General features: G+C 42.1%; 1 protein-coding gene across 5 annotated transcripts in view; it reads left to right on the plus strand.

Annotated features, from left to right (window-relative positions):
- Window positions 1–12,201, plus strand: part of LOC310939750 (membrane-associated phosphatidylinositol transfer protein 2-like) — a 48,553-nt gene extending 36,352 nt beyond the window's left edge. For 3 of the 5 annotated variants that reach the window (XM_083904582.1, XM_083904584.1, XM_083904583.1), the window contains 11 exons: window positions 517–687; window positions 1,888–2,040; window positions 3,335–3,499; window positions 5,508–5,656; window positions 5,734–5,850; window positions 6,487–6,603; window positions 6,721–6,869; window positions 7,382–7,531; window positions 7,629–7,809; window positions 7,916–8,044; window positions 8,716–12,201. In XM_083904582.1, the coding sequence (XP_083760708.1) occupies window positions 517–687; window positions 1,888–2,040; window positions 3,335–3,499; window positions 5,508–5,656; window positions 5,734–5,850; window positions 6,487–6,603; window positions 6,721–6,869; window positions 7,382–7,531; window positions 7,629–7,809; window positions 7,916–8,044; window positions 8,716–9,099 (1,865 nt within the window). In that variant the 3' untranslated portion in view covers window positions 9,100–12,201. Of the gene's footprint in view, window positions 1–516; window positions 688–1,887; window positions 2,041–3,334; window positions 3,500–4,666; window positions 4,973–5,507; window positions 5,657–5,733; window positions 5,851–6,486; window positions 6,604–6,720; window positions 6,870–7,381; window positions 7,532–7,628; window positions 7,810–7,915; window positions 8,045–8,715 lie in introns of all 5 variants that reach the window. The other 2 variants (XM_083904586.1, XM_083904585.1) reach the window with 2 other exon arrangements.
- The last annotated feature ends 26 nt before the right edge of the window (window positions 12,202–12,227 follow it).

Below are 12,227 nucleotides of genomic sequence, written 5' to 3' on the forward strand. Positions count from 1 at the left end.
GAAAAAAATGATTTACTGCTTGCAAATCAAATTCTTTTAACGTTAATGTAATGTTAAAATTGTAGGTTTGTACTGGACGAGGGGAGGGTCAAGTCTTTCCAGTATTTTTAATAAATTGCAGCCACCTTAATCAAAAGATTTGATAATGGTTGAGCTACACAGTATTTTGCCCTGTGGAGGGTATAATAATAATAATAATAATACATTTTATTTGTTTGGCACTCAAGGTTACCGTACACACAAAACACACAAATGCAATATAAAAATAGAATAAAATACAGTAAAAAATAATAACAATAAAAACAGAATAACATTTGGCAGTGCTGTGTTGTCAGTAAGAGTATGAGTTTAGGCTTTACTAATAAAATATTAAATCACATTGCTAATTGCTTTATGTCATCAGTTTTTCCATGCTTTTTCACAGAAGATATCTTCAAATAAAAGACGTTGTTGCACAACTTTTCCATCCCACCCTCTCTTCTGTTCTCACGTCTTTGGTCCTCTTTCTCCCTCTAGTGGCCCAGCTGCGACCTGCCTGTCAGCAGGTCTATAACCTGTTCCACCCAGCAGATCCCTCAGCCTCCCGCCTGGAGCCTTTACTGGAGAGGAAGTTTCACCTGCTTCCGCCCTTCAACGTGCCCCGCTATCAACGCTTCCCCCTGGGAGATGGAAACTCTGCGCTACTGGGTGAGCCCTCAGCTCTGTGTTGTTCTAAACTGGATCCACATGCACAAATGCAACATTTTCTGTTAATGAAATGGCTGCTTAATATCTCCTTTAAACCCAAAGATCAGCGGACAGCGGATGCGGAGGCACTAAAGATGCTTTAGTAGCAACAATAAATAAGCATTTCTTTGTTTTTCACATGGCCATTTTTCTACTGTTTGTGTTTCAAAATGTTTTGTGAAGCAGTTTATTCATCTAAATGTGGTCATAGTCGTGCTGGTTGTTTCTGTCCAGACTGGTTGTTATCGTAGAGTAACCATCAGAGCCACCGCACATTTTACACGTGATTCCCCCCAGAATAAGGACCACAGAACATAGCTAATAACTGTGAAGTCATCCATGTCACTGATGCATCAGGAGTTAAGCTCCTGAAGATACAGTTTCTACGTCTGAAACAGAAGCTAGGGTTTATTAAAATGTGACATGACAGGGAGGGTTTTCCATTAAAAATCACAGTTTTATTCATCAAAAGAGTTACAAAATGAATAGAAAATATAGTCAAGACATGACAAGATTAGAAATAATGATTTTTGATTGATTGCACAAGGGTTTTCAATGGTTTTCTAACCATCCAATAGCCTTCTAACGTGATTCACAAACACAATGTACCATTAGAACACTGGAAAAGAGCCTCTATACACCTATGTACATATTCCATTAAAAACCAGACGATTGCAGCTAGAATAGTCGTTTACCACATTAATAATGTATAGAGTGTATTTATGATTCATTTAATGTTATATTCATTAGAAAAAAGTTATTTTCCTTCAAAAATAAGGCCATTTCTAAGTGACCCCAAACTTTTGAACGGTAGTTTAATGACAAAGATGTTTCTGACTAGGCCAGGCATTTGAAGTGAAAGAGGCCAAACAGTGATATGTGACTGCTTATCCTCAGGTCTACCTCATCTTATGAGTTACGTGTTCATGAATGACACGTTTTAGGGCTTGTGATGGATATGTTTTTGTCGTAGAAGCAAGTTTAGGTTCAAATAAGTGGCCTCAACTCTACCTCCTTGTCTCATGTTTCAGTTGTTCTTGCTTCATATGTTTTTGTGTCTTCTTCCTTCTTCCTCTCTTGGCCTCCTGTCCCTATATCCACATACCTGTCCCCCCCCCCCGACCTCTGACCCCCCCTCTGTCCCTCCACCTCCCTCTGTAGTGGAGACAGTCCAGAGCAACGCTCAGCTGCTGCTTGACAGCGGGCCTCACCTGTCCCTACGCTGTCAGGAGACCATCAGTGAGACCTGCATCCCTGTGCCTGTGCTAAACTGGCAGGAGGGCTTCCTCAAAGCCACACCCGCCACTATGGAGTGTGTGTAGCCTCTCCCATTCACCTGCATCTGTCTGCATCCCCCTTCCATTCACTGTGTCTCGTCGTTTGTGTTCACGTGTCACTGTTGTGTCAAGAGTCTTGAGCTGCACTTGTTTCTCCAGACATTCAGTGTACAAACTAAAAAAAAAAACTATACATTTCTTTGTCGCATCACAGCTGCAGTGCATAACTTTTTGGTGATTTTTGTTGTTGATGTTATTTTTCTTCCTCTGTTAAACAACGTAATATTTAGAGCTGCAACTAACAATTCTTTTCTCGATTAATCGTTTGGTCTATAAAATGTCAGAAAATGTTAAAAACGTGTTTGTCAAACATCGAAATGGCGATGTTCTCGAATTTACATGCGCTTGTGTTTTCAGTCATAGACCGACCTGTTAGCAGCCGTCGCTGCAATGCAATGTTGTCGACGTTGCCGCTTTCGTCTGTAGAGACATGACAATAATCACTTCCTGTGTGCAGCGCAGGAATTTCGCACATGAGCTTCACTTTACTGAGAAACACGTATGGAGCTGATAGGCTTAATCGGTTTTGTGTGACCTCTTTTGACAATGGTTTGAATCTAAGAGACAAGTTATGCACTACAGTTTTAAGTATTTACTTTAAAGTTCTATTCTCTCGTTGGTTTAAAACTTGAAATTCTAGCTAATTGTTACAGCGCTCCAGGGACACATTCGATGTTTGGAGAACACAAGTGTTTGCGTTTGTGCTGTGAGTTTTGAGGCCGGATTTTGTGTGTGAGGATCCTTTCCATAATATCAGATTACTGTAGCAGAGGGTATTTCTGCAGTTGTGTGTGTGTGTGTGTGGGGAGACTTGTTTCAGTGTGAAGATTGTGCTGCTTTTGATGGTGTTTGTGTGTGTGTGTGTGTGTACACGTTGGGCCTGATGCATCAGGAATATCCTGTGCTATTTGATTCTCCTTGAGCAGATGACCTGATTTTATAAAAAATGTCCAGCACTACTTCACGTTTACATATTATTTGGCTACTAGACAAAAGTCCTCTTCATACGAGATAGTAACACATTTGTGCTTTTTCCATTCACTAAGTGTTTCGTGTTTATGTTTCCATATAAATCAGTTACAGAAATCTGACCTTGGCTGCCACGTGGCTACTCTGTGGTTTCACATATCCTCTGAAACCACGGTGCCTGATGTCATATTTCTTCTCCTTTACCCCCCGCGTTCCTGCTCCTCCATCTCTGTTGAGTTCCCCCCTCCCCCCCCCTTACCTTTGTCTCTGTCTAATGGGATCTCCTTGTTTCGGCTCAATAGCGGATGTTGTTCAGTCTCATGGTGGTGTCTTCATGGACAATTCGTACCCCTCATCCCCTGTAACGGGCCCCCTCTCCCGGGGCCAGCGGAGGGCCAGTGAGGTCAGCATTGCCAGCCAGGTCTCAGGAATGGCAGACAGTTACACTGCCACCAACATAGCCAACAGTAAGTGTTCTCAATACCAACCAGTCTTCCTTCCACTCACACAAACACTGGATAAACACAGTTATCTTCCTTCTTTCTTTTCTTTTCTGTCCACAGTTTCTCAAGTAGTTTCCTTTTTCCTACTTTGCTCACACACCTCTGTCTCTCAGCCCGGTTTCTCTGACTTCACACCCACCCCGCACTAGAGTCGAAACAGCTTAGTCAGCCAGGTAGACGACCCATACCCCGCTCCTTTTGCCACCTCTAATTAGCCAGACTGAACACCTGCATTGAATGGAGATCAATGCAGGATGTATTTTTTTGTCCGTGTCCTGTTGAAAATCCCCTGAAGAAGATTTAATCTCAGCGCCACTTTTCTTCCACTGTCTTGTCTTTCTCTTCTCCACCGTCTAAATGTAAATGCAAAGAACAAAGAGTGCTGCATTTATCTGATGTCATACTGCATGGACTGTAGACACATGTGCCTCCCCTCAGCCATTCCTGCTCCGTCTACTCCGTATGACGATGTTTTCTCGAGATAACTGGTTCCATGTTTCCTGTTTGTTTGATTGTCCTTCACAGTATTTGTACCTCACATTCCTGTTCTGAATACTGCTGTTTCAGCAGCAACAATAAACCGTTACCCCAGGATACGCACAGGAACTAACTAGAGCTGCAATTTACGATTATTTTCGTTATCTGACGATTATTTTCTCAATTAATCGATTAAAAGTTGATGTCCTCGAATGTCTTGTTTTGTCCACAAACCAAAATGATTCAGTTTTAATGATTTCTTTGTTGTATTGAGCAAAGAAACGAAGAAAATATACACATTTAAGGAGCTGAAACAATCTGAAATCTTGTTTTAATAATGAAAAAAGCTTCAAACCGATTATTCGATTATCAAAATAGTTGACGATTCGTTTAGTAATCGATTCATTGTTTCAGCTCTAGAACTGTGATAGATTTCGGCTCCTGCAACAACAAAAGCACCAGAGGATCTTCAACTTCTCCAACTGCCTTCACTGTTACTAACAGTTTTTTTTCCTCAGCTTTGACATTCACACTTAATTCTGTTTACAGCAGCTTACAAACACTGGACACATCACTTCAAACTGCATCAAGAAAGCTGTCACATACCAACATAAAACCATGTTTTTCTGTTTTCTCTCCCCCCCCCCTCCATAGCCAAATCGTGCCAAACTAACCCATCCAAAAAGTTCAGCTTTTTGTCCCAAATCGCCTTAACGTCACAAAATAAGTTCTTCCTCAAAAGTCCCCCCAAGTCCCGTAAGAAAGCAATCGCTGGCCAGGCTGCAGGAGCTCCTGATGCAGGACCACCTGATGCAGATCTGTTGGCAGAACTGGACGGTGAGGCAGACACTGTTGAAGTTCCAAGTCCCTCTGCCCAGTACGAGAACTGCTTGTCAGCGGGGCTGGAATGTGCTATATCTGACCTGGTCTCACTGGACTCTCAGGCTGAAGTGGATCAAGGTATAATCTCTGAATGGAAGGAACCACTGAAATCAACGGGGGAGGCTTACGGGTCTTTTCTCTGGGTTGTTCTATGATCTGTTCCAATCCAAAAACGTTATTCTTTTTTGCTGATCTTCCAGAATGCCCTTTCTCCCTTCCCCTTGTAATATTTCCAAACTGAATTCATAAATGTTGAAAGTCTCTTTCACTAATGGGGAATAATGTATAAACCGTAAAGATCGTACTCCCTCTTTCCAAATCCATCATCTTTTTTCTTGCATGTAGAAAACCACCATAATTCTAATTTTATTTTTCTTCTTTCTTCTTGCACTTCTGTTTATTAACTAATAAATACGTGTTAATCTTATTAACTTCTTTCCTTCTTTTAGCTGGAGAACTGCTGGGATCGGTGACACTTGTTGTTGTGTTTAACCATTCAAATATCCTGTTTGCTGTAGCTGCAGGGGTGTCTCTCACCTTTTGCTTTGCGTCACTTCTTAATAAAAGTGTCATCTTACGCCTCTGCACCATGTTCACTCCACTCCTCTCGCAGTTGCCGCGCGTTGGTGGGGCACAAAGCGGCTGGACTTTGCCCTGTACTGCCCCGATGCACTGACCGCTTTCCCCACAGTGGCTTTGCCGCACCTCTTCCATGCATCGTACTGGGAGTCCACTGATGTTGTGTCTTTTCTCCTCCGACAAGTGAGTAAATATTGTCATGTTTATGAGTCTGTTAATGTGTAACGTGGCAGGCCTGAGTCACTAATCTATCCCCTCAGGTCATGAGGCATGAAAACTCCAGCATCCTGGAGCTTGATGGGAAAGAAGTGTCTGAATTCACTCCCTCAAAACCTCGAGAGAAGTGGCTCCGTAAGAGGACTCATGTAAAGATCAGGGTAGGCATCAGAGCTGGAGGATACTTTTTTGGGGTCACCTATACAGTTTTCTGTTGTGTTTTCCATTAAAAGTCACACTTTTATTCATCAAAAGAGATGCAAAATGAATAGAAAATATAGTCAAGACATTGACAAGATTAGAAATAATGATTTTTAGTCCAAATAATAAAATTTGCTTTGGTCAAAGAACCAGCAAAACTGTTTTCAGCTGTGCTAACATCATTGCACAATGATTGGGTTTCTAAGGGTTTTCTAATCATCCAATAGCCTTCTAACGCGATTAGCAAACACAATGTACCATTAGAACACTGGAAATGGGCCTCTATACACCTATGTACATATTCTATTAAAAACCAGACATCTGCAGCTAGAATAGTCGTTTACCACATTAACAATGTATAGAGTGTATTTCTGATTAATTTAATGTTATGTTCATTGAAAAAATGAGCTTTTCCTTCAAAAATAAGGACATTTGGACAAGTGACCCCAAACTTTTGAACGGTAGTGTAAATAATAAAACATCTACCCTTGAACCAATGTTCATCAGAAGCTTCTGCACGACACTAACTTCCTGTATCGTTCAGTCAGATACACAAAAGCTTAATTTAATGTATGTTTCTGTGGCTCTATTGACAGAATGTCACCGCCAACCACCGGGTGAACGATGCCGTGTTCACTGAAGGGGGCCAGCAGGTTGTGACGGGTCGCTTCATGTACGGTCCTCTAGACATGGTCACTTTGGCCGGAGAGAAGGTGACCTTTTGTTTTGCCGTCACACACAGCTGCGCACAGACTGGTGTCAGTGATGCATGTGTACCATGTGTTTGTGTTCATTCTTGATTTTTTTTTTTTTTTTTAAATCTTGTGCAGGTTGACCTCCACATCATGACCCAGCCTCCGTCAGGAGAATGGGTGTACTTCGACACGGAGGTGACCAACAGTGGCGGTCGCGTGTCTTTTATTATCCCAGAAGAGAAGCGACTGGGCATCGGAGTCTATCCGGTTAAAATGGTCGTCAGGTTAGTTACATTCAAACTGTTGTCTAATTAAAAATACTGATTATGCCTCTCAACTCCACAGGACTCCTTGTATTTCTCAGTTTACTGGCGCATAGTTCTATTGTTTCTAGGGGACTTTGTAGCCGTGCATGCCGAAGGTCCCCGCAGTATGACTGAAAACACAAAGAAGCGCCCACAAAAAGCTTCATATGTGAATTCTACTGCTCAATAGAGTGGTTTGACAGGATAAACACTTCCCAAACACTTCAGGATAAATCACTTCTCAAACACTCCCTCAATCAGATCTGATAGTATTGCATGACGGGGGCCTCTTTTAAGGTAAAGGATGCTAACATTACTGTGCTAAAGAAGAGATTAGTTTTATGTCAAGACAGACCGAGGCAACAGCAACATACAAATAATTTTGTGGAAATGTTTCCATGCACTGCAGGTTTAATACCTACCTTAAGTCCTAAGTCCTTAAGAGTCCTTTCTCTTAATTAATCCACGTTTTGATGCATTTGTTTCCTCAGGGGCGATCACACCGTCGCTGACAGCTACCTGACAGTTATCCCACGTGGCACAGAGTTTGTTGTGTTCAGCATTGACGGATCCTTTGCCGCCAGTGTGTCAATCATGGGCAGTGACCCCAAAGTACGAGCAGGAGCTGTGGATGTTGTCAGGTGCCTGTCTTAACTCTGGTTTTTTTTTTTAAATTTGAGAGAAGTCCAGAAGAATGTAGTGTTGTTCATTCACATCTCATGTTGCTCCTCTTTGCAGGCACTGGCAGGATTTAGGCTATTTGATCATCTATGTAACAGGACGTCCCGACATGCAGAAGCAGCGGGTCGTGGCTTGGTTGTCTCAGCACAACTTTCCTCATGGCATAGTTTCCTTCTGCGATGGCCTGGTCCATGACCCGCTCAGACACAAGGCCAACTTCCTCAAGACCTTGACAGAGGTTAGAGTTACTGGGTGGAACTGTGGGTTAAAAGTACTCAAAAAATAAAATATTTACTCTGTTTTCTGGTGCCAAACATGTCTGTTCTTTCTGTGATGGATTTCAGGCTCAAATGAAGATTTTCGCTGGCTACGGCTCAACCAAAGACATCTCAGTCTACACCTCCATCGGCCTCCCTCCATCCCAAATATACATTGTCGGCAGACCGTCGAAGAAGATGCAGCACCAGTGCCAGGTAGCATTTGATCGATTACACAGGGCACCTGATAACGGTGCTGCTGCTTTATTTAATCTGGGAGTAAATTCCCGCTCTTTTTCAGACCATTCTCTGAAAACTAGAGATTATTGTGCATGGAAATCCCAGTAGATAATCAGTCTCTGTAATATTCAGACCAGTCCGTCTGGCTCCAGCAACCATGCCGTGTTTAACATAATTGAAATCAACTTTTTGCCCACACTCTGATGTGATGTGATGCTAAGCTAAAGCTAAATCAGCAGGTCAAATTGACCATTTCTACTTGAGTTGCTGCAGTGTGAGTGGCTGATTGGATGTTAGCGTTAACAAGCAAGCATAGTGTGCAGATAAGTGTAATTTGTTATTTAAATCCCTATGAATAATGCCTTAAAATGCACAGGATGTCATTTTTGTGACGTAAAGGTCAAAAGTTTGGATACACCGAAGTAGCCACCCTTCGCTTTGATTACTGGTTTGCACATTACTGCTTTCTCTCGATGAGCTTCATGAGGTAGTCACCTGAAAGGGAGTTTTGAAGGAGTTCCCAGAGATTTTGCTTTCACTCTGCGGTGTGTCCAAACTTTTGACTGGTAGTGTATACTCTATACTGTGCATGTAAACGTACTGACTGTAAAATAAAGTATACGTTTCTGCTCCGATCATCTCGACAGTTCATCACCGAGGGCTACGCCGCTCATTTGTCCCAGCTGGAGTTCAACCACCGCTCTCGACCAGCCAAGTCCAGCAGCGCGCGCATGGTGCTCCGCAAAGGCAGCTTTGGTTTGGGCGCCAACAGCGACTTCCTGAGGAAGAGGAACCACTTGCTGCGCACCATCTCCTCCCAGCCGGCCCCCAGCTCCCCGACGGGCAGCATCCACAGCAGACCCGAGCGCACGCAGAGCCAGTCGGACAGCGAGCGGCTGGAGCGGGAGCGCATGGAGCGGGCGTACGGCCACAGCCAGGGGGCGACGCAGCGCAGCATGAGCATCACGGCGAGCTGCTGGGGTCGCAGCAGCAGCACCAAGTTCGAACCAGGGCTTCTCAGTCCAAAATGAGTTTTAGAGAGACCGGTGTGAGAGAGCGTGGATGGGAGACAGGGACTTTAGAATAAATAGTTTGGCTTGCACCACATGGGTAATTACAATGAAAAATCATAGGTGCTAGACATTTACAAAAAACACGTATGGACACAGGTCATGGCTGTCAACACTCAACAGGAATTTGAAGAAGCCATTTCTTGAAGCAAGAGCGTGTGACACGGCTCATGTTGTAGGATGTGGTTTCTACTGTTGAGTAAATATTTATCCGTCTTAAAGACACAATAGCAGATTTTCCTACTTGAGCAGACTTTTTGACCAGACGTGGTGCCGCGTCAAAGTGCCCCCCCACGACGACGACGACGACGACTGTGTCCACTGAAAAGCACAACAGAGATTAACTTAGAGGAAAAAGCTGTGTCTGAGAGGAGAACCGACAGTGTTTCTGTAGACTAGATCAATCTGTTGGATGTTTTTTTTTAAGAAAATAATCTCAAATTTCACAAACAACGCTTGGTGATTTGTAAGCCAACTAGTATAAATACCTGAAGCATTTACAAAACAAAACAGCCATCTATTTATTGTCCACTTTCGCTCGTTTTCCAGTCGGCGCCTCACGACCACCACGGAAACCCTCCGGATTATTCCTATGAAGCAAACTGCGAGATTACCCTTTAAATGTGGCTGCGGCTGAAACGGGTGTGGGGGATTTTTTTTAGCGTTTGATGACATCACACCACCGTGATGCACCGACGAACCTTCCTAATGTGTAGTGAGACGACTCTGCGAGACTCTGCTGTACGATAAATGTGCCAAAGTGAACAGTACGGACGGACGTGCTGTACGTGAACAGAGAGGAGGAGGAGGAGGACGAGGAAGATCTGGGTGTAAAAAGTTGAACAGGTTGTGTAAGTATGTAGTCGATTGCCTTAACAAGGCGTGTACATTATTGTTATATTCCAGTGCAGATCTGGTATCTGGTCCACTGAAGACCACTTTCAAGTGTCTTCTTTTCTTTTGGGGGCAAACTCCGCCTCATTCAGGATACACTGATATCTATTGTTATTTAAGATTATAGATATTTAAAAAAAGAAACAACTTAAAGAAAAAAAAAACTTGTATTGATTTCGTGAACAAAAAGTGTTTTAAGATTACTAAAGCTATTATGTTGTGTGTTTTTTTTGTTTTTTTTTAAAGTTCTTAAGTTGCAGCAGCCAAAACTCAGAGAGGTCTTTGCCTGGCAAAGTATTGTATTTTTTATTTTTCTTATTTAGTTTCTCGCAGATCACCAGAATCAACACAACTGCTACGATATCGTGTCACATAATGTATGTTTGTTATAATCTATTATGGGATATAATTTGGGATATTATAAGCTTCTCTCTGGTCGTCCGTAAGCTGTAAATGAGGCGCTGAATGTGCTCATAGATAATAATCCTGCCGATGTTCTTCATTGTTGCTGCGTCGAAATCTACAACACTGTAAATCCTGTACAAAAATGCTGTCGAATCTAAGACTTACTTTTTACGCTGTAGGACCGAGTTCGGAATTCAGATGATATTTATTTAGTCCCTTCTGATAGGCATGTACAGATACAGAGCTGAGCGCTATGGACCAACACGGGCTCTCCAGTGTAAGGGAACTGTGCAATATTTAAAATTACTCAACCAGAACCACAAGATCAAACCGACTGTGTTGAAGTAAAACTGTGCTTTCACAGTGCATTGACAATCAATTGACAAAACAGGCACATGTTCTCCACGCGTTCAAAATTGCAGACCATCACAGACACACAAAGGCACATCCTGGTTCTTACTCTTAATCTTTGATTCGTCGTCCTGTTGTTTCCATTCCAGCACATTAGTGTCCACATTTAACCCAGTAATCTTTAAAAGAAATGCAGTGACAGAGAAAACTCTCAGTGGCTGCTCTTTAATCATTATTTTTATTAATTTATTCTTAGGGCTATAATCCAAATTAAGAGCCAGCTATTCTGAAAATCGGATTATCAATTGAAGTGTTTTTTTTTTTTTTTTAAATAAAACAAAATCATGTTTTTGGATTTCATTTTTCTTAGACGTGAATATGCTCTGGTTTCTTTTGCTTCTGTCTGACAGTAAACTGAAAACCTCTGGGATCGCGCACAAAACAATACTTTTTGAGTTGCATCAACTGATTCATCCGTGATTAAAATAATCTTTTAATTTCTCATCCTTGCGTGCCAGTATAGTCACACAGGCCTCCATCTTGATTTCATATCTTTAAGTTAATATTTAACTGAAGGTCACCTTAAAATGATGAATCGCAAGTCCAGATTAAGTTGCAATTTTATCTAAATTATGCAGCCCACTGCTGCCACAAAGTGTTTTTTTTGTGTGTGTTCAGTCACTACAGAGACAACGGAGTGACTGACGCTGTGTTTTTACTCTGTGCTACTGTCCCCTCTGTATTTTTCTCTGACTTAACCCCCCCGATATGAAGCCATACGAGTGACTTTTAAGGAAAGCAGCTGTAGAGAAGGAAAATATGTACTCAATGATGGCAACCCTTACACCGTTTATTCCCTTTCCTCAGAAATATGAACTGCCTGGGTATTAAAATCCACAGAACGTGGTTATCTGTGAAGGTCTGATACCTTTTAATTAGAGGCCTTACATTTCCCCTCCCCCTGTGTATGCCTTACCTTTACCGGCCTAGAGCAAAAGCACTGAATTCACACCTGCAATTTAACCTAGTGGAAAAAAACCATACAATGTCCTTGTGTCGTTTTTTTTTATGGAAATAGGAGGAGGCCATATTTTTCTTAATAAAAGGCTGTTGGGTTTGTTTTGACTTTAAAGGGAAATGTGCAAAGAGACGAACGTTGACATTATGTCACCCAAGCGTTACGAAAAATCCTCGGCCTCAAGAAGGTTAATGCAACGACGCCACAGCAGTTTTTTTCCATCAGGTCAAATGCAAAGGCTATGTGTGCGTGTGTATATATGTATATATACACATATATACACACGCACATATACCTTGATAGGTTAAGCGTAGAAAATATTTGAACTGTACAGAATATGTATCTTGTAGGTTTTGGATATCTTATCCATCCCCTTGTGTTTTTATGTACAGTGTATAAAGAACATATAAAGAACAACTAT

This window comes from Microchirus variegatus (genome assembly GCF_963457635.1).
Source record: "Microchirus variegatus genome assembly, chromosome: 18".
Lineage (NCBI taxonomy): Eukaryota > Metazoa > Chordata > Actinopteri > Pleuronectiformes > Soleidae > Microchirus > Microchirus variegatus.